Source organism: Morchella importuna (assembly GCF_003444635.1).
Source record: "Morchella importuna strain M04M26 chromosome Unknown Morimp01GS014, whole genome shotgun sequence".
Taxonomy (NCBI): Eukaryota; Fungi; Ascomycota; class Pezizomycetes; order Pezizales; family Morchellaceae; genus Morchella; species Morchella importuna.
The window spans coordinates 310,465-333,037 of record NW_025763411.1 but is presented as its reverse complement, the minus strand read 5'-3'; the positions used below and the strand labels follow the sequence as shown (position 1 = coordinate 333,037).

At 45.0% G+C, this 22,573-nt stretch overlaps 3 protein-coding genes across 3 annotated transcripts; 2 read left to right on the top strand and 1 right to left on the bottom strand.

Annotated features, from left to right (window-relative positions):
- Nucleotides 1-782: 782 nt before the first annotated feature.
- Nucleotides 783-1,811, top strand: LAJ45_05268 (uncharacterized protein; the record flags this gene model as incomplete). The annotated part of the gene is made up of 3 exons (XM_046114839.1): nucleotides 783-901; nucleotides 967-1,184; nucleotides 1,237-1,811. The coding sequence occupies 3 exons, from the start codon at nucleotides 783-785 to the stop codon at nucleotides 1,809-1,811; spliced, it is 912 nt and encodes a 303-aa protein (XP_045971876.1).
- A 505-nt stretch (nucleotides 1,812-2,316) lies between these two features.
- On the bottom strand, nucleotides 2,317-16,027 carry LAJ45_05267 (uncharacterized protein; the record flags this gene model as incomplete). The annotated part of the gene is made up of 12 exons (XM_046114838.1): nucleotides 2,317-2,760; nucleotides 2,816-3,495; nucleotides 3,550-3,962; nucleotides 4,020-6,682; nucleotides 6,735-8,598; nucleotides 8,653-9,108; nucleotides 9,158-11,172; nucleotides 11,225-12,535; nucleotides 12,595-14,783; nucleotides 14,845-15,175; nucleotides 15,230-15,684; nucleotides 15,736-16,027. The coding sequence occupies 12 exons, from the start codon at nucleotides 16,025-16,027 to the stop codon at nucleotides 2,317-2,319; spliced, it is 13,113 nt and encodes a 4,370-aa protein (XP_045971875.1).
- A 2,254-nt stretch (nucleotides 16,028-18,281) lies between these two features.
- On the top strand, nucleotides 18,282-21,576 carry LAJ45_05266 (uncharacterized protein; the record flags this gene model as incomplete). Its single annotated transcript, XM_046114837.1, has 6 exons — nucleotides 18,282-18,315; nucleotides 18,411-18,483; nucleotides 18,539-18,815; nucleotides 18,887-20,051; nucleotides 20,113-21,323; nucleotides 21,382-21,576. The coding sequence occupies 6 exons, from the start codon at nucleotides 18,282-18,284 to the stop codon at nucleotides 21,574-21,576; spliced, it is 2,955 nt and encodes a 984-aa protein (XP_045971874.1).
- Nucleotides 21,577-22,573: the final 997 nt, after the last annotated feature.

Sequence of the window (22,573 nt, the reverse complement as noted above, 5' to 3'; positions counted from 1 at the left end):
CGGTTTGAGATCTATACTCATCTTTTCATAGCGTTTCCGAACACGGCCAATATTGCATGACGTACAAAAAGGTGGATTTGGCGCTTTTTTGTATGGTATGCAATATCAGTCATGTTCGGAAACGTCATGCAATTAGTAGTATGATGTGTGTGAAAAGGCAATGCGGCCAAGTTTTATGAAAACGGCTGAATCCGAGGTTGATCAAACTTATTAGAAAGCCAAGTAGCCTAATCACATGGCATCTTATCCAAAAGAACATTTTAAGCCTGCAAAAAATTATTGCGCTATACTGCACATATCTACGTGTATGTATTGTTCTTGGACCAAAACTAGCCAAAATTGCCCACTTCTCTAACCTTCAAACCCATGATATCAAGATATACACCAACAAATTTGGGGATTTGGCCCGACCATACAAATTTGAGGTCTTGGCACATTTTCCGAGAACAACGGAACAAAATGCTCTACAATCCATGCTAAAATAATTAATTTTGGAATTTAAGAGTGTTATATGATTTGCTTAACTATTAATTCGTATTTTACTACTTGGGACAAGTTATATTTTAAAATTGTGGGTTCTGGGGCTATTTGAAAAGGACTGATTTTGGCGGTGTATTTAGGCAAGGTTGAACCTCAAAGCCCACTAGCTAGTAGCAGACCCACATTAACGGGGATAGTTACCCGGCCATATATGAACCCTGCCGTAAAAATTAAGAATACCCAACTCCGCAGTCAGTTCTTCTACCACAACCATACAACGCAAATCAACCCAATTTCTCGTAATGGCATCTGTTTACAAGTCCGTTTCTAAGACCGGTACCAAAGCCCCAAAAGATGAAGAAGGTACCAAAAAGAACAAGCAAAGGGTTCTAGTCTTGACATCTCGTGGAGTAACTTATAGGTGTGTGTAAATTGCTACTGTTGGGTGGGCACCTCACTTTACCTGAGCACTGACAAATTTTTTAGACATCGCCATCTTCTTAATGATTTGGTCGCTATGCTTCCCCACGGCCGTAAAGACGCCAAACTAGACACAAAGTCAAAGCTATATCATTTGAACGAGATTGCAGATCTATATAACTGCAACAACGTTCTTTTCTTTGAAGCGCGGAAACGGCAGGATCTTTACATGTGGATGAGCAAAGCGCCTAATGGACCTTGTATCAAGCTTCACGTACAAAACTGTATTTCATCCTATCGAGCCGATTTCCCGAAGTTTTTTACTGAGTCTCATAGTGCATACAATGGAAGAGCTTCATTTCACCGGAAACGCCCTAAAGGGTTCTCGGCCTATCCTCAGCTTTGATGCAACGTTTGATCGAACACCTGCCATGAAGCTGATAAAAGAGGTCCTTCTCCATGTCTTCGGCGTTCCCAAAGCAGCGAGGAAGAGCAAGCCTTTCATCGACCATGTCCTTAGCTTTACAATTGCCGACGGGAAGATTTGGTTCAGGAATTATCAGGTATCGGAGGTCGAGGCTCCAAAGAAAACCGATGACACAGACGCAGCCGATAAACCTAAATCCAAAAAATCATCAGAGCAAACAGAGCTTTCCCTTGTCGAGATTGGTCCCCGTTTCGTTATGACACCGATTATCATTCTTGAGGGTTCTTTTGGTGGGCCGGTAATTTATGAGAACAAGGAGTTTGTGTCGCCAAATGCCGTCCGTTCGGAAATTAGAAAGAAGAAAGCCCAGAGATATAACTCGAGGACTGAGGAGAAGCAGAGGTTAGAGACAAAGAGGGGCGAGCTGGGGCTCGAGCCAGGTAGGCCAAAGGGGGAACTGGATGAGTCGGTTTTGTTCGCATAGTTGTAAGATTGAAGCTCGATGGGCGACTGTATCATATTCTTGCTAGTGTCATTCTGGAATTTGGGGGACAACAAAAAGTAATCATGCACAATAAATTTCCTTTTATCAAGCGAAATCCACGGATTCAATTGCATTCTGAAGGAAGGTTGATAGATATGACTGTTATAGCTCCTTAATGTTTTAATTTTGTGTTGCCCTCTTGTTTAGGGTGTATACATGTACTTACTGGAGTAATATAAGCTTTCGCTAGCCACTTTGAGTATATACGACGACAAACGAGGTGGTATAGAAGGGTATCGAGTGACAACCTATGAAGGCAGTCGATTATTTATTGACAATAGATAACAAAATCATTTACTTCTCCACAAACATGTAGGTCAAGGTCCGGAGAGAGCCTAGATCTTCCTATATAACGTGTAATAGCGCCGAAAAACCATGACATTAAGAAAGCCACCATGCAATTCTACAAAAACATTCGTACAAACAAGAACTTTAAAGAAAATATCTACGCTGCGTCTGCCATAACCTGTTCCCCCTCTTCTAGCATATTTGTAATAGAATCCAAATTTTCGATCATAGCCTTTCCATGACCAACCAACAGTAACTTCTCCGCGTTTGCCGGTAATCCCAAGTACGTTGGTGGCTCCCTCTCTGGTAAAGAATTGACCCATTGTATGAATTCTGGCATGCCAATCCCCTCGGGGACATAGAGAGGGTTTTCGGCGATATCAACCAATTTGAAATCGGTATTAAAAGCATCGGGGGTGAAGACAGATTTGACAAGTTGACCAAGACGAGTAAAGTCGCCCTCATCATCGATCTTTCCACCATATGTTTCTGTGATAAGAGTGCAGATCATGTCCCAGGGAAGTTTTGTAGGCGCGACATTTGTACGACCAGCCGCAACGTGATCAACCCAAGTATCAATGATATGGGCAGAACATTCGTACTATGAAGGGATTAGTGAGATGTATTTGACTTGAGACTTTGAGGGCAGAACTTACATCGCTATCATTGAATTCCCACCATCCTTTCCATCCAAGGTTGGGGGCATAACGAAGCCTCTCCTGCACAACTGCATGCAGAAAGGAGAGAAGCAGATAGACTCTAGCCTTTTCCGTTGGCTGTTGCTTTGCTGGACGCATCGAGAGAGACTGCAGCGAATCCTTCATATTAGCACGGACTCCTGCCGGCTGTTCATACATGAGAACCCGAGATGCACGCAAGAGATTGATCGGTATTTTAGGTGACGATTCCATGGAAAGAAAGAGCCTGAAGTTTGGATGTGGACGGAGTGCGTCAAGCCTCTTTTCTAGGGACTGTAGCCATGCAGGAGTAAGATGAACGTTTTTAACTAGAACCCAAGATCCGGAAGAGGCAGCATTGCTGACCGCCTTATCTGCTGTGGCAAGCCCTTCATTGGAACCCATAGCGATGTTGGTGCATGTTGCCCCGACTTGCTCCACCAAACTATCCACCTTGTAACTGGCGTCGAAACCAGGAGACGAAGCTAGAGCAATGGGAGTGGTAGCGGAAACTTCGGAGACAACCTGTTTGAGATCTCCGAAGGCGTCTAGAAGCTCTTTCCCAAATACCACAGAAACGAATTTCTCCGCAGAAGGAACAAATCTGTCTACTCTGAAAAGCTTGACTAATAGGAGTTTATGTAATTCTTTATCAAGTTCTGCAAATATGAGATCAATAAGAATTAAATAAAAATGGGTATATGATCACAAACCTGGCAAGTTCTCATCCCAAATGGTAGGAATGAAGCTCTCGGCTATTTCCTCTTCAAAGAACCGCTCCCAGTCCTGTGAAGGGATATCCCCAATACGATCTCTGAAAATTGGAAGCATTGATGTACGCCCCATGATCTCTTCTCTTCGGTTAGTCTCAGTCGAGACGTCAACGCCAGGGAGGCCTTCATCCAGGATCCTGTCAACAAGAGATTTGTCCATTTTATAAGGAGACGCTTGAGCAAGGAGCATCGCTAAGGTAACACGATCTTTCTGAAGGAGTCCTAATGAGGTACGCTGGTATGTGGTGATGAAAAGCGAGCGGAGAATAATCTGGATGCGGGCATTGTAGTCCTTCTCAGCCTGTAGCTCTTTGTTGTCATGTAAAACTGTATGAAAGATGTCAAGGAAATATCTATGGTGTATCATCATTAGTTTTGAGTCATCTATGGTATCTATGGTATCAACTTACTGCAATGAAAATTGATAGAAATGATTCAAGTGGTGAAGTTGTTCAAGCACCGCAAAAACAGCGCTACAAGCGCGTGCAATGGTTTGGTATTGCAAAGTGATCGTCTCCACCTCGGTCATCACTCCATCTGTCTCGGCCATCTTGCGAGAAACTTCAGCCGCTTCGGTCTTTAACGTTTCCAAAGTATCAATAACACGGTCATCGTCAAGGATGTTTCCCCGAGACTCGTTTAATGCTTGAAGGAGGCGTTTCTCCAATTGTCTGAGATGCAATTTGAATTCACCTTGGAGTTTCATCAAGTTTGTTCTGCGCTGATCGACGTCAGGTCTCTCGAATTTCAAGACCTGGTTCAAAGACTGTGTCTGCAAACTGCTCTGAGTAACTGTAAAGTTGACAAAGGTTGCACGACTGCAAATATCAGGAGCAAAAGTAGCTGAAGGATCACGAGTTGACAAGAATAGTTTGAATGATGGAGAGAAATCGATCTCCTGTTTCCCGAGCTGGATTAAAACACGACCACCAGTCTTTTGATACTCCTTGTTCAAGACGTGGTTGAGAATTGGATCGAGATGCTCCGCATCTTGGATGAGTATAGGATTGCCGAAACGTAGTGAGCTTTCCAACTGCTTGGTGAAGGAATCGTCAAGGAAACTGGTAACAGTGAGACGTCTTTCTTTGCTTTCGTTTACCAAAAAGTCCGTAACTCTGCCAGAAGGATCGATGATAAGAGGATAGCGGTTGAATCTCTTGAGGATGATGGCATTCTCTGTGCATAGGTCATCTACCGGTAGTCCATTTTCTTGCCACACTAGTCGCTCATCTGCAGTGGAAAGATATTCTGTTATTGGATTATGTTGCTTGTACTCGATCCCGGACAATGAAAGGTGATGCAGCCAATCATCCGACATTGCTTTGCGGTATTGCTGGTCGTAAAGTCCACTATAGGCCAAGAAAGCTGCGGAGACAAGAACATCCCCAACAAGAGTCCCAATTTGGGTTTCGAACGATCTACTTCCATCCTCCCATCTCGTTCTTTCAGAGGACAAACTATCCAGAAGTTTGACGCTGCGATCCACCTTGAACTGTACTCGGGACATTTCGGTCTTGAGGGCTTGGGTTTCACTGATAAGAGCAGCATATTCTTCCTTGTATCTTCCAATGCTCTGCTCCAATTCAGCAATAGTGTCTTGCATTTCCTGGGCTTGGGCCTTTGTTTGCTTCGCCTGCTCTTCCAATTGATCCACCTCGTCTCTCAAGGGCCCAACGCGATCGAGGATCTCTGAGTAGTTGACCTGAGCCTCCACCCATTGTACAAGAGGCCCACAGGCCTTACTGGCCCTATTCATAGCCTCAAAGGAGTAGTTTGGTTGCGAAAGATAGTCTTTCATCATGCGCTGACGAAGCGGTCTAGTCATTTGTCTCTCGTTGTCGAAGTTGACAATGCTAGAGATGAAGTCATCCCGCCTGATGATTGCCTGGACACCGGCCCAGCTATCTACCTTGTGGCCCAGAAGAGTGCACACAGATTCCATAGCAAGACGAACTGCTGGTGGAGGTTTACCCATGACCCTTACTTCGGTAAGATGTTGTTTCTTGATATTGCTGACAGATCGTTGAGCCTCGATAACCGCCGGTTCAGCCATGGCAAGGTCATTCAGAACGATTTCCCGACGTTCTGCAACCTCCCTCTCTTGCACCTCCAACGCTGCCTGAACTTCAAGAGATGCCGCACGCTTCTGCTCTGTTTCTTGTTGATCTGCAACCATTCTTTGAAGCTTTTCGTTTGCCTCGGCACTCTTCTTTTCAAGCTGAAGCTGTTTTGAGGCCAAACTGACACGCAGGTCACGAACTTTATCCACAGTATCTTTTAATTTCTCTAAACCAACATTCAAGTGTCGCTGTTGCTCTTCCAAATCTTCACGTTTCTCATTATAAAGCTTGACATATTGAGCGACGAAGTCAAGGAAGTGGCGGGGAGTAAGGAAAGTTGTCTTGTTTTGTTGCCTTTGAAGCTTTGAGTTAAATCGGTGGAGTGAGTGGTGGATATAAACCATGGCATTGACAACAGCTTCCCTGTGCGATGGTGGTAATATGAGTTCGCGGTAAGCTACTGGGATGCTGTCGGGTGCTCTGTATGTAGCGCGGTCTAAATCAAGGGATTGAGTGAGCTCCATGCCGACTTGGTAGAAGGCCTGATCCGACCAATCACCGAACCAATTGAGCACGCAACGATTGAATAGCGCAGGCGAAGTTGCCGCTTTGGAGGAAAGGCCCTCCTCAGGCGGGTTCATCGTAAAAACAACGTGCAAATTTTTGACAATCTGCTGAGTGAACCACTTATATAGTTCTTCCTGCGAGTCTAAAAGTAACCCTTGTCGCTGAGCTCCCTCCTTGCATGCCGTCATCAGAGCAGCGAATTCGTCGCCCTCAAAAAGACCGGGGACCTCTGCATTAGCAAGCAAAGTATTCATTCGCTCCAAAAATCCCGAGTCAAGTACGTTTGACTCGTCCATGATGAAACAGATTTTCTCACCCTTACAGCCGCATCGTCGAAGTACATCTCTTAGATCATCGTCAAAGTCCTCTGCCGAATATTTACCGTGAACCTTGATTTGAAAAACCTTCAAGCCATTCATCCAGGCAACAAACCGGGAAAGAGTAGTCTGTGCCAGATAATCAGCAGATATAACACGAAACAAAATCACTGTTACTTACTTTTCCACTTCCGCTAACTCCGATTAAGATTAGGTGCCCCTGAGGCTGTCTAAAAACTCTATCAATTCGAAGAACATGCTCCAAAACGTCATTGAATAAGATTAATGGCACGTCCACCTCTTCTTCGCAGAAAGTCTTCAATCTTGCTTTGGCAAAATCTCTTAACTGTTCGCGTTCAACAGGCACATAATTCTTCGACAACCAGTTAGAGAATAGAATTGGCCCCCCTAGTGCTCTCTGTTCGTCAATACCCGGGAAATGTTGCAGTGCAACTCGCTTTACCGCGTCACTGGTCCACAACCTCTCATCCTCTCCGACCAAACGATCTTCAAACAACCTCAACGCTTCGTGTGCCCAGATTCTAACTAAGCCCTCCACAGTAAGTGTCTCCAAAGGTCGAAGTGCCTCATATAATCCGCGGACCCATCTAGTCAATTCTCTTGGAGAGTAAACATAATGTGGCTGGATTTTGGGGGTGAATTTCTGTTGCGACTCCAGATAGAACTGCACCATGGCCTTAGTGAGAGGCTCTGAGTATCCACGAAGACTAGGGATAATCTTCAAAACTGCGCTATTGAAAGTTCCATAAATTTGCTGCAGAGACGTCTCTCCTGGGTAATCGACCATGATGAGAGGTGCATGACGGAGGAAACGCGCCCCCATTGGCGTACGGCCAGCATCGGTGGGGGGATTACAAGCACCGACGAATTGAATACGATCCAACGTAACCCAAGTTTTGTCTGAAGTCCTCCAGAACCCGTTTTGCTCTACCAACTGTCTCAAAAAGGAGATGGCACGCTGAGTTCCATACTTATCAGGGGCAGGTAAGTTGATCTCGTCGCAAAATATAACCAGCCATCTTCCAATTTGTGTCGGAGAGAGCATGACTCCATTCAAAGTCTTTTTGTACTCGCAGTATTGTTCAAATGTTTTGATGAGGAGATCAGGTGTTGTAGCACTGGAGAAATTAAGACCGACCACCTCCATATTTGGCAGTTTTCGCAAAGCACTGAATAATGTCATCGTCTTACCTGAGCCAGGAGGGCCACAGAGAAGTAACGGTTTGTGCTCTGCCAGCCAAGAGTATAGTACATCTTCGTGCCTGACAGTATCTAAAGTGGGAATAACGATGTCGGTTTGCGTAACCGAATGCGTATTGACTTCGATTTGTGGCACTTGGTCTTGCCAAGGTGTCCATTCGGCTCTTGGTAATGAAACATCGTAGTCAATGATCGCTCCTCCTTCGCTAAGCGGTGGAAGGTCAACTGTAGTCAGGCTACACGCGTATCGGCCAAAAATCTCCCTGTCAACCAAGGGGCAATCGCCAGTAAAACTCCAGACCATTGCCAAGAGAAGTTTTTTGGAGACATAGGCCTCCACCTGTTCATCCTCGAGTGGGAAATCGACATGCTGGATATTATATTCGATCATATTTCGGCAGATCTTGTTAAGCAACGAAAACATGGTATTAAGAACTCTAGCCTCAGTGAATTCCATGATATGGTTATATTTTTTCGCCTCCGTCAATGTGTCCACAACAAAATTGTCATTTTCCAATAGTTGAGTGAGCAGCTCAGCCATATGCGATTGAGTTGACAAGGCTTTGACGGACACTTGCCCAGAGCTAATGGTGTTATCTTCGTCAAGGTCGTCAAACACGATTGTTCGCAAAGATTTCAGGTAGTGTTTGACCATCATCATCGATGTAACCGTGTCTTCGCTGAACCAGACCATGCCACAACGTGAGACAGTAGCTAGGGTTGCATACTTCAGGGTCTCAACCTCAAACATGATACGGACATTGGCGGGAAGATTGAGACGTTCTCCGTTAGGTAACGTCAAGAGCTTGTTGTCATCCAAAACACTGTAAACGTTAACACGAGCTACAAATATCAATAAAACAGATTGAAATGAATACCTGTTCAAATTTTCAACCCACTCCGGATCGACATCACCATCAAACACGATCCAATGCCTTTTCGAATCTTCCCCACGAAGATTATCCACAATTTTCCTCAAAATACTTGTAAACAATCCATCAGTCCACTCCCTTGTAGTTGAATCAAGACTTCCGTATAATGATTCTTTCGACATGACTTTTGAATCAATAATGTGATGCACCCCTTCTTGTCCCTCGACGATCTGTAAAGCTTGGAGCAATACTTTCCACGCAGCAGACTTTCCTGAACCCGAATCTCCGACCATCATGACACCATGGTGAATGGTTTGTATCTGATAAAGCTGCAAAATCTTCGTCATCCAAACATCTGTAACTACCAAATTCTGGGCCGCAGCAATATTTCTGATCGCATCCTCAAGTTTTGATAGATTCCCAGGAATGTATTCAATCCCAGGGAAAGAATCATTCTCAATCCTAAGAGCTTTTAGCATGGATTGATTCATTAAGAAACAACGAATATTACCTTTTCATAATCTCCACATCATCTCTAATCAACTTCGGCGCAATCGTTTCTCTTAAACTCTGAACAATGATTTGCGCCTCCCAATCCGCATCTGACACCTTATCCGCGCCAACGCCATCATTTACCAGCCTAGCTCTCTTCAACCCGCCCGAACTGACCAACACACTTTTCAACGCACGTAGCCCGAAATCGTAATGTGCTTGCTTCGAGAGCTGCTTGGCGCACTGATCAAAAAATGGCACAGTCTGCTTTGCAAGTGGCTTTGCTTGAGCAAAACCTTGGGAGTATAACATGACTTCTGCAATGAGTTCTTTGTCTGGTTTGGACATTGCAACACTTCTGAAGAGCTTTTTAAGATTATCTGGCAAATTCGAACGGCCAGCATACCCAGGATTCATTGTAATGAAAATACCAGTATTTTGATGAACCTTCAGTTGCCTTCCAACGAGTTCGATCTGCGCATTGGGATTTTCAATCGCCTTTTTCAATCCCAGCTGAATATTCTGGACTTGTTGTGAGACTGCCGAAAGGATTCTTTCTTCAAGTCGATTGAATTCATCAAAACAACCCCAAGCGCCGACCTGGCAAATACCCAAGAAGATTCTGCCCATAGCCTGGAAATCGAAAGTGTCATCACAACAAAAGACGAGAGTGAATCGTCCGAGTTGTACACCGAGCGCTTTGACAGATTCGGTCTTACCAGTACCCGCGGGACCGTATGGAGACCCTCCAAGCCTCTGGCAAAGAGCTTGCGTCAATGTCAAGAAACAGCGATCCGTCAAAGGTGTGCGAACGAGCCTCTCTGCAACACCGAGATATTCAAATCCATATTCCAACTCCGCATTAGCCATCCGAATTTTAAGCCTGTTAAGATAATCTCCCTCTTCCACATAGTGGTACCTCATCTGCAATAACCAGACATAATCTTCCGTAGTGTTAGCCCCAGACTTCGCTAGCCTGTGGATACAGTCCCGTTGATGCACAAATTCGGTAATCAGGTGTTCACACTTCTTCCTTTGAATCGCACCCAAATCCCCTAGCACAGTGGCAGCAAGCAATGCGAGTACCCTGACCTCTTGTTCATATAGCTCAAATAAATCCCCTCCACCGTCATTCAATGCCTTTTCCACAACCGTCGTCCACACGACTTGTGTTCCAAGAACCAGTATCTGTGCAGGGTACTTTGCAATATATTCCGTGAATTTTTCTTGATCTAGCTCTTTTGCGGTAAAGATCTCTTTAAAATCTCTCACGGCCTCTGCTAACAACTCTGCGAGAGTGAGCTTCATGTTATTCTCCAACGCGGTCAGCCAATCGTTGATTTTTGGTGTCTTGATAAGTGAAATTTCTTTTTTCAGCTTGACTTCTTCACCTTCCTTTGAAGTAAATCCAAGAATTGTAGAGTCATCGTCCAGAATTAGTCCGTTGAGGCCAGCGAACATCTTTTTGAAATGTTTTTGAATCCTGACAGAATCATTGCTGTTGCCAATAATTTCCAATAGATCCTCATCACCGACGAAGTAGAACCTAGGGAATTGAACACGTTCACGTTCGAGATACTCTCCTAGAGCTTTTTGGATCTTGTTGAGAAGCTCTGCGAGACGTTCGAGCGATTTCTGAACACCTGAGATGTTGAGAACATCGAGGACATAAGGAGATTTATACACTTTTTTCATGACGGTAAAGAACTCAGAGTTGATATTCTGGAACCGCGATGATTCGATAGGTAAAAGATGCTTTATGTCGGCGTTTCCAGTGAATACACCTTCAAGATAAACCCATTGGCGCTGCACATCAATCCAGATATCGAACAGGACATGGACACGATTGAGCTTATCCTCCCATGACGAGGCTTCGTCCTCAAATTCTTTATAGTAAGGTGAATGTCTCATAGCCTGTAGCGAGTTCAGGTTCTCACTGCACTTGGCAAAAAGATCATCCCATCCGCGAATCAAACGGCACTTGTTTTGATATCCGACCAAGTCTAGAACGTAGCTAGTCCATGTTTCACGAACCTAAGGATATATCAGCGAGTAATTCGTAAATATAAGTTATACAATGACAAACCTGTTTTAAGAACTCCTCAAGCGCCATCTCGCCTTGAGCCTGGGCAATGATATCCTTAATAACAGGCTCACTGGCGGTCAAGTTCAAATCCCAGACAGCTCCTAATGTGAGGGAACTAAGATAAACTCTTTGCCCCGGCTTCAATGCCTTGAATATCTTATTCCAATGTCGCTCCCTAACAGCTTCAGATTTCATCTCGGACAGCAAGGGGTTAACTTTGACAAGCTGTCGGAGGACATTCTGAATATGCTCAAATGCAGCATATTGTCTCATACGACTCGGCATCTCTTTAGTCATATTGATGAGTCCCTCGAGACCCTGGCGAATTTTCCTGGTCAAGACAGAAGACCATGGAGTGTCTCGAAGATCATTCAAACTCTTCCAAATGGTTGAAAGCGCAGACCAAATGGATTTAAAGTCTTGCACCTCTTCGAGAATAGAGACAAGGATATTTTCGGGACCAGCAGCAATATCGAGAGCCTCCTTGGCCTTTGAAACCATCTCGGACTCTGATTTAAGTTGTGTAAGCCTGCTCTCGAACTCCTTAAGTGTATGGGAGGCTTCCTCGGGTGCTATAGTCCCAGAGACCGGCTTCTGGTCGTTCCATTCTCCAACAATGTTGTTGATTTTATCGGTTACCACCATATCCTCCGCCAAAATCTTTGCTCGGAGTGCATCTGTTTGATCCTGTACGATTTTACTCTTCCTCGCCAATATCTCATTCAGTGCACCCCACTCGCCGCCAATTTGGTCAACAAACAACCAATCGCCCTGGAACTGATACCTCTGCCTCGATAGCGTGGTCTCCCCTTGTCTAAATAGCTCCACTTCAGGCGCCCATGTCTTGACCTTCCTCTTGCATTGCTGGACGATAGTAATGAATGCCACTGCTTGAGCAGTTGATGATGCTTCAAGTGATTGTCCCTCAAGATCACGCCTTGCCTTCCCAATCTCAGCATGTGCCTCCCGCATACGGTACCCAAGCTTATTGGCAAATTTGAGGAGGATATCGTGCTGCCATTGATCGTACTTGGCATTGACTTTCGTCTGGACTTGCTCATAATCGATAGTCAAGTTACCAAATGAACGACTTACATCCGAAGTATCGAACGTAGACCGAGTTTTTCTGATTTCCTGGAGAAGCTGCAACCACCTAGTCAGGTTATCACCTAGAATATCGTATACCTGCTCTGATTGCAAATCCCAAAGTGATTGGAACCTGAGCCATTCATCCACATATGCGCCGACTGCTGCTAGTTTCTGCTCAATGGCTTCGTATGCATCAGATAGTGTAGAAGCACAGTTCGCAGGCTAACATCATCAGCCGAATCCTTTACATATATGAGTTTATTAATATCATAACCACTCACCAAATCAGAAAATAACATCTCTGAGTCTCCTCCAGCCGCCAAGTTAATATTCATCTCATACCGACTAGCCTTCAACTTTTTCAAATTACACGCAATCCCCAGCCATTGATGCAATTGACTGTACCAACTTGCCCTTGCGAATTCCAATGGGGGGTCTAAATAAATAACCTGATTCCTGATACTAATTTCATGCACTAGTCTTTTCATCCTCGGGTTGTAGGCGCCATTTTCTTTGGAAACTATCTCCATATCTTCACTTTCAATTTTACTAAACCTCTTCCTCTGAATATCTCCGTCTGCGCCTTCATCACCCTTGGCATCCTTGAATACTTCAATCCACAAGACAATCGCTTCTGTAAGCCTGCTGAGAAATATTTCCTCAATCTTACTATTTAGTTCTCCGACCCAATGTGAAAGATTGACATAATTCTCTAGGTTGAGCTGATCGACGGCGGTCTGGATAATCTCGATTTTCTGCTGGAAAGCGTCCATATCATATGGGCAGGTTCGCAGTTCGGCCATGGATTTTTGAGTCGTGTCGTGGATACTTCCTAGGGTTCCAGTCTTGCTCTGAAGTATTGACACCGCCGCAGCAAAGTCGCGGACAAATTGAACATGCTTACTCTCTCTTCCAGCTAGTGACGTTGTTGGGTCGATGTTCCCGTTGGGTAGATATTGCAATTGTCTCAGGTGCAGATCATAAGAATGTACAAATGATTCCCACTTCAGGGGAATACCCTTTGTGATGAGACCGTTGACGTCATTTTGGTATCCGCTGAGCAGAATCGATACATCCGACATCTCCATGATATTTCTATTTGTCTGTGCATATGTCCTTACTGTTTCCATCAGGCTAACTGCATAGGGATATACTCGTTTTGCTTCCTTGGAGATGTTGTTAATCGAGTGCGGGACCTGGTAGTTGAGCCATATAAGATTTCGAACTTCTTTAAACAGCGCGATAACCTGCTGATCGAAATTTACTATGAGCTCAAGTGTATTTCCGGCAGCCCTGTTCCTTGTGATACTAAAAAGACGCCCAGAAATGGATAGATTTCGTTTTGTAACATCATGCAGCCACGATTCGAAAATCGGTCTTGTGTCTAGCTTTTTTTTGAATGTGTTGCTCTCTCCCTGTAACTTCTGACCCTCATGGTACATTTCCCAACCACGGCCCAAAACATCTTCTACCCTTTTCATATAAGCATTCAATTGCCTCTCAATCTGCTTCGCCCAGATAATCGCTCCGGATATAGGAGGTAGATCATGCAACTGGGCCATCGCGTGAGCCTCTGAGTGACCATATTGCTGCTTGAAGCGCTCATGAAGGGCCGCTATATCTTGCTTCACACTATCGATGAGCTGTGTTTGGTACTCCTGGATAGCACCCCGAATTTTAGGGCGAACAAAAAGAGCATTGAACTTAGAAAACACGCGAAACATCTCATTCGCTGTCTTTGCGGTGGCAAGTCTGTCTCTCAGTCTTGCAATAATCGAGTTCTCAACACGTGATGTCCGTTCATTATACGCATTTTCAGCGGCAATCCAGATTTCCGTACCCTCTGGCGTAACGTCCAATACATCGACATCCTTCAACACAGCATATGCCTGGGCGACTTCGTCGACGGCATCTACATCGCCGATATCTTCGATCACAGCGACCCCATTTGCCACGGTAGTTCCCGCCGTTATGGCGGGAATGCCGTTCTCATATGACTTTGGACCGAGAACATTCGCAATTGTCCTTTGCAGCTGCTCGTGACCGTGTCTAAATGCCTTGATATATGCAAGCCGCTCCTGGGTCTTGAGATGTCTAGCAGAGATTTTGATAGGTATGAATTTCTCCGATCGTTTTCGAGTGACTTCTCTAGCAACGTTTGTAAACTCTTTAATGTTTTCTTCCCAAGTTTTGAAAACCCCCTCCGCAACATTCATGAGTGATTCAAAATCCCTGTACTCCAAGTGCATCAAACGACGTCCACTGAGTAGGGTGTGAATCTGTGAGTCCAAATCTGCCGAGATGGCCTCGACGAGTGGGAGTGCCCGACGAATCGGATATGGGCAAATACGGAGTTTCTTGTTGAGATGGAGGAAAATTCCGACAATTGCATCTTGGACTTTCTGTAGGCTAGTTGCAGATAACAATTCATCGAGTGGGAAATCGCGCATAAGTTGATTATATTTTTGTACTATTGATTAAGAGCCACAGTTAATACAGGTTTCATGGAATAAGAAGATAAGAAATTCAACCTTTGTCGGTTGCTTCTTTGAGCCCTGTGTCAGCGATAAAACTGACAGTGGCGTGGAATCGCTTTGCATGCTTCAAGATTTCCAAGGTGAGCAGCACCCCTTCACTCCTTAACTGTTCTTCGATACCCTCTAATGCACTCTCCATTGATAACCAGAAATTGATTTCTTGAGTGGCAGTCCCGCTTTCAGTATCACGAGACATTTTTGTGATTGACTGGATCGATTTGATCCAAGCATTAACCGTAGACTGTAAGTTATTCAAGAACGTGCTATCTTGAAGGAGGTGAGCAGGAATAAGCTCCAACGACGGCCGTGTGTTCTTGAGAAGAGCCTATACACATCATTAGTTTTATATATGATTTACTCTTATCGAGATATTAAGTACCTCATCAACTGCTGCTTGGACAACTTGATGAAGAGCCAATGACAGCTCGGGAATCTCAATATTCTGTTGTAGGTGCAAAAGTGAGAGTTCGAGTTCCGCCAACTTCTTCTTCGTAACAGGAATACCTGTCTTTGCCTCTCCATCTGCAAACCTGTTTATTCGGCCATGTGATTGAGTCTCTTGGCCTTTGGTATAGGCGTCAAAATACGGCCCCAACGCTAGATGTACAACAGAGTGTAGAATTTCAAAAGGGGATACTGATCCTTGTGCACCACTGTTCAAGACTACTGTACCAGGGAGGTTCATAATCTGGAGTTGTGAATGAAGAGGTACAGTAGGATCCAGGGGCTGTGGTCGCTTTATAATAGCTAAGGAGGCCACTGTGCTAGGTGATGAAGACATCTCCGATGCAATGGAGTAAACATAGGTAACCGAGGCCGGACTGGATATAGGTGCTAGGGTTATGTTAATTAAGAGTTGTAATAGGGGAGTAGAAACAAACGTACATGAAACATCCTCCGGGGAAGGCTCCTTTTCCAGTACATCTTTAGAAGCATAGAGAGCTACAATCGGTTCTGAGGCAAACCTTGAACACTTCGACAGAGTCTCTGAATATCGGGGATCTGATAAAATGCTCCCATTAGACTCAAGGTCTCGTTTGCTAGCGCCCAATGTAGCGGAAAGAACTTCTGTGAGATAGTCGATGAGTAGGAGTGGGTTGAAAGCTGGTAGGAGTGAGGTGGTAGATGAGGAAGTGGCCAATGTTGTATTACTAGCTATCACGACTGGGCCGTCCATGGTTAAAGCTGTATAGCACGTCCAAACTGTTAGGTTCTGGTTCTGGTATTAAATCTAGCTGGTAAGTTTCGCACTGTCAGTGTAGCATATGAGTTGGGGGAGATTATAAAGTCAGTATGGTGACCTATTGTATGTGAGCGGGGGTAAGAGCAAGATGATATGGGCAGAAAGTTCGTAGGTAACAATCAACAACAGATGCAGGTGCAGGAGAATGCAGAAGTGGGTTGGAGCTGGAGTAAGAAGGCCGATGATGACTACCACCTCCTGTGTGGAAAGGGAGGTTGATGGAGGAGAACGTGGTTGGCTGTTGTCCCGATAGCGATATGGGACCTAAAAAAGCCAGGGGATTTAATACACGCACCAACTCTACGCCCTGGATGAGACAGGGTTCAACGCCGCCGTTGACGTTGATTTGCTAGATTTGTGTATGTAGCAACCACTTTTGGCGGACTGGGATGCAGATTGGGAATACGGTTGACAACTGCACAATATCTACATGTTTGTACATGTAACTCTATAGATCTACCTATTCTAGTACATTACATATGCCTTGTGGCAACCATAAACCTAATAGACATTGAAGAAGCCTATACAAAACTCATATTGATCACTGGCATGTTTTGCATATCATAATAAGTTTACTTATGTAGTTCTCCATGAGATGTACCATTAAGTATGTCATTTATTTATGAGAGCTAGGGGTCTATGATTAACATTACCCAGCATCTAGGCGAGTATGATACCTAGTACATATAATTCTTCGGATGTCTTATATTCTTTGGAGCGCACATTAAACAAAGCAAAGCCAAGGTGTAACGTACCGCCAACTCATAATGAACTCAATTTACTTAGCCATGTTACGTGCAAACGCGCGAGATCAAAACCTGGTAAAGAAGGCGTCTCACTAAGTTTCTAGTTTGACAGGCCAGGAGATACTCATCTACCCTACAAGGAGGGGGAGGCTGGAATCATTTGGCATACAGTATTTCCCCAGTCAATGGCGAACCTAGTCTAATGAGGAATCCCCTATTTCACATTTCACCAATAATATAAACGGTCAAGACGAAAAGTAACCCATAAATCACGGGTAGTGATTGGCTAGAAACCTGCCGAAAGAAAGGGGAAAGGCGGAAAGGAAGAAAAGAGGGGAAAGTAAATACATACCATTTCCCTTATACGTATCCGTCCCAAGGAATGTCATGAACACTCATAAAGGAAAAGGGGAGGCCCGAGGCTACTAGATTCAAAATGTATATGCCAATAGTCCACTTCCCGATTTCATACATACTAAGTTAAAACAATCTCCTATGATATAAAAATTTAAAGGTGATCAGGACGAAAGATCATCTCGCAAATGACGGGTATACACATATACTGGGTGATTGAGTTGGCCATGCCAAAAACCTGCCGAAAGAAAGAAAGAAAGGAAGGAACAAACATTCATTTCCTACGTCCCAGAGCTTACCGAATTCACGAAGGGATTCGGCTGGCATCCTGCTGAAAAAATCAATGGAATAGTAAATCTTTATAGGAGCTAAGGGGAATGCTTAAGTTACTAGGTCAATTGACTGCAAGTCCAACAAACAGAAAGGGTATGTAGTGTAGTCAGCCCTCACTGGCAGGGACAGCTACAATGAAGGGTAAATTTCGTCCTAAAGTCATGGATCCAGTGATTTACCAGACCCAGCACTGTCAGACCTAGGCCAAATATTCACAGCCAAACTTGCATGCCAATGACCAATTTCCCAGTTTCACATAATACCAGATTACAACGCGTGGTAACATCGGGCTAACCCCGTCTTATAAGAATCTACATGTAGTTAATAGGTCTTGTGGTGGTACATGTACTTACGGTATAACTGGAGTTAACACCGGGCCAACCCCTAGCGGCAACCAGGGTAAATGGTACAAGATCATGCTGTCTCTCCCAGGCAGGTTCATACTGTCTCACCCGCACAGAATGACCCGCCATTGATCCAGAAAGCACTATTGATGTGACGGTATTAGTAGATACTGCGCCTCTCCTCCAGTCCTCTTTCCAAGCTCGTGTCGCCGTATTACCACCGTACGACGTCAAGGAAGTGAAATATCGAATATCGCCGGGTATACATCGTACGAGGGGCTTCCCCCGACTTCGAGAAACTCCTGAAACTCGATCATTCGAAATCCTGATCCAATATTCTGTAATAAACCCTATCATATCTTCCAATCTGATCAACCCCACAATTTACCCCAAGACTTCCATCGACCAAAGATGGCGCGCAAGGCTCGTCAACGGATCAGTTATGGTTAGTCTTCTAGTTTAATCTTTTATCTGTGATGGAAACCCCGTCTTCTTTTTACAGTAGCTATGTTTCCGAGTCGCGCTCACTGTTCCTACTAGTTCTACCTCTTGCGAACTCTCCTGGTCACCGTTTAGGCGTCAACAGCCTTGCAGTAGACAAGCAAGGAATCCTGTTAGTTTTCTCTTGCAGAAATCTACCGTAGGCCATCAAGACTGATATACTACAGTTATACAGCTGGCCGCGATGGTGTTATATGCTCTTGGAATATCGGGGTTGACCTCACTGAGCGAACCACCGAGTCGGCCTTCGTCCCGCGTCCCACGCCTCCTCCATCATCCACATTCCGTGCACAAATACAAGCGCATACACACTGGGTTAATGACATCGCGCTGTGTCAGTCTAACACTGCTTTAATATCTGCTTCTTCGGATCTTACAGTGAAGCTCTGGCGACCACATGCTGAGCAACAGTCAGCAGAAACAATTGGTGTGCATAGCGACTATGTAAAATGTTTGGCAACCCCAGGAGTGCACTCGGACTGGGTGGCCAGTGGGGGCTAGACAGAAAAATTAAGTTGTGGGATCTTAATGGTGGCGGCGAAAAGCTACAGATTGATATTGGCGACGAGTTGAATACAAAGGGCTCGGTCTATTCGCTCGGTATTGGGGGTGCTGGAGGTGGAATCCTCGCAAGTGGTGGACCCGAAAGTGTTGTTCGGGTATGGGATCCACGGTCAGGCAAAAGGATCACAAAGTTTCTTGGACATACAGACAATGTTCGTGCTATTCTTGTGAGCGAACAAGGAAACACAATTTTAACAGCATCCTCGGACACGACAATCAAAGTGTGGAGTCTAACGGCAGGAAGATGTCTTCACACACTCAGTATGCATAGTGATAGTGTGTGGTCTCTTTACTCCTCTCATCCAGCTCTCGAGATATTCCACTCAAGCGACCGCTCTGGACTCGTTGCAAAAACCGACGTACGGACAAGCGAGATTGAGGAGGGCATCTGTGTGGCTGTATGCCAGGAGCAAGAGCCTGTCAACAAGGTTGTCGCATCAGGAGACTATCTCTGGACAGCGACCCAAAGCTCCAGTATAAACCGATGGGTGGATGTTGATACAAATAATGAGATTGCAACGGACGCCAAACGCCCGCGATTGACATCATCCGCAAGTGTACGCCCTCGACCCTTAAGTCCTACATCCTCTCCAGTGATACCGAGTTCGCCAACTACCAAAAAGCCAACGATACCAGTTAGTGCCTTACTAAGGATATCAAGCACATCAAGTTTCCCTACGAATGTGAGGGACCCCGATGCCGTCACAGTATACTCTGTTACCCAGGCTGCATCTATTGCTGAGACCATTGATGGCGACCCTGGGATTTTGGTGCCTGTCAATGACCTTCCAGACGAGACAATAGAAGGACAGCATGGATTGATTAATCATTTTCTATTAAATGATAGGAGGAGAGTTCTTACCCTTGATACAGCGGGGGAAGTAATGATGTGGGATCTGTTGAAATGTGTACCTGTAAAGAGTTTTGGGAAACGGCACCTTGACGACGTGGCAGCGGAAATCAACACAGTCGAATCCGTTGCAAACTGGTGTCAAGTAGACACGAGAACTGGCCGCCTATCCTGTGTCCTCGAGGAAAATTATTGTTTTGATGCAGAAATGTATGCCGACGAAGCAGATATCGAGAGCGCAGAGGATTTTAGAGACGACCAAAGAAGTAAGAATATTCCATGTATACCGTCGAAAACTGACGCCGCATACTGACCAACACCTCATAGTAAATCTTGGGAAATGGGTCCTTCGGTACCTTTTTAACAACCTTATTATGGAAGAAATTCGGCGTGATGAAATCTATCGCAAAAAGCTTGAGGCCGAAAAAGCAGAAAGAGAAAAACTACGCCGGGCAAACGCCCCCCCAGCCATCTCGATGCCTCCTCCTACGTTTTCCATGATTGACGCCGCAAGCCCACAGTCTCCTAGTAGCGCCACAACTCCGAAGCCCAGTAATAGCTTTTCGCTGTTTCCCCAAACACCTGGCATGTCAATTGGGCTTGCCACACCCGCGCCTGCCTTTCTTCCTTCCTTTACAGGAGACGCCAATACTCTACCACCAACAGCAGAAGAAGAAGAACCGAAAAATCGCGGCTCATTATCTCCACTATCAAGGCCATCAATGGACCGTGGCGATTATTTCTCATCCGGCAATGGTGCCAAACCGGAGAAAGAAAAGTCTGGACCTTCGTTAGGTGAAGCATGCAGCGATGATACTCCACTTACACCTACTGGCGAAAAGGATATGTCACTCCTCGGACGTTGGAAATCCTTTGGTAATCGAAAATTGGGAAGGAGCATGTCGGCCGATATTACCAATAAGCCACCTGCAACTGTGGAGGAAGCACCGGCCGATCTCGGTGGGCTCTTAGAACATGACCCATTAGACGATACCTTGGCAGGTGTGATCAAAAGATTGAGAATTACATACGATCAGGTTATGCCACCAAGTGATGGGGGGCCGTTCAGGTCGGGGATAAATCCATCCCTACCAAGTGAAACGCCGATTTTGAAGCCGCCCGGAAATACCACAATTCTCGTTCAAGATGACAGCCCGGATTCAGGAGGTGTAGCGGATCTATATCGTGGAACGGTAGCAACAGTTGGTGAAGATGCGGATCTGCTAGAGAGAGTTGCGCCAGCGTGGTTAGGAGAGTTGATATTACGCAACCAAATCCCGCTGAAAGAGATAGTAAAGGTTTCGTTCATATTGGTTCCATATAACGACCGTTTACCGACATTGCAGAGTGACGGTATAGCCGAGGGAAAGAACTCAAGATTGAATGCGAACCGGATGTTAAGGGCCAAGAAGATCGCGGCGTATGTGGCCGAAAGATTGCAGCCTCCGTTTACGCAACTTAGCTATGTGCCCATAACTAAGGAAGGGGAAGAAGGACCAAAACCAGAGGATTTTATAGAGTTGGTTTGTCATGATCATGTATGGTTTTTATTAGTCTCCCGTGCAGATCATCCACAAAACTAATAGCCCCGTGTAGGTTCTGGACCCATCAATGACACTGGCTACAATACGTTCGTACGTGTGGAAGAGTCATGGAGATATCTTATTGCACTACAGATTAAAAGGAAGTGCAACCAAAGAGAAGACCGAGGTCGATTCTGCTGCGACTTCTACCACTGCTGTAGAATCAGTCGATAATAGTGTGGTAGAGAATGGAGGTGCAGGGGCGTAATTATGAAGGACTTTGAATCTTTGGAATATTTAATTTTTTATGGTCGTATTATGTATTATCCCAGAACTTGAACGAATCGTTTCCTATGCCATAGTCTATGACTACATGCAGAGTTTTGTACCTAGAAACAATAAAACTACATGATTTAAAAAAAAAAAAAAAAAAAAAAAAAAAGAACGAATCGTTTTCTATTTTTTTGTGTTGAATATTTTACCAATCATTATAAATTCACCGGTGTATCGTTAAGCCTCGAGAATCCACGATTTGATCTTTCCTTTGAGTGGTTGCCCCCTTCGTCACAGACTATCACTCACATCTTACTGGTAATGAGTGATAACCGGTGTTTACCGGCCGTTTACCGGGGGTCTCTTAGGCAATGTCTCGGCGACGCTCTACTATACATACTCTATGTACCTACATTACATGTAGAGACCTGTCTGAGGTTTCCCTCTCACCACCTGAGGACCACGCCGGTCACCATTCGCGGAATGTGTCGTCAATTCGGTTGAGTGACAGGGATCGTCATTGACCTGCAGGGGACAATCAACCGGGGAAGAGCCAAAGCCAGCTGAACCATGATAGAGCTGAATCGCTTGCTGCGGGGTTTAGATTGATCGAGACTTAAGCTTGTTTCTGCAATACAAGCAAAAATGAAAAAAGAAAAGAAATGAGAAAAGAAAGATGATGAAGATATATAGGATAAGAGAGCCTTTATTCCTATAAATCAATTAACTATCCGCTTATGCTATTGAACCACGGCAAGGTGCTGTAAACCTTAAGGTTCAGAATATTTTGTTGTTTTCCCCTTGCAACTGATCAATGCAAAAGCTGATTTGGCGGGAAAAGGGTCCATGGATGCACATTGGATTGGCTGCTGGCGGGGCAGTAAAACTGGAGGAGGGCAGCCGAGAGGAAGGAGGCAAGGCAGTAGAGTTGTCGGGATCAGCAAGAGCACAGCTCAACATCTGGCTACTGCATCACATTCACAGAAGAGATA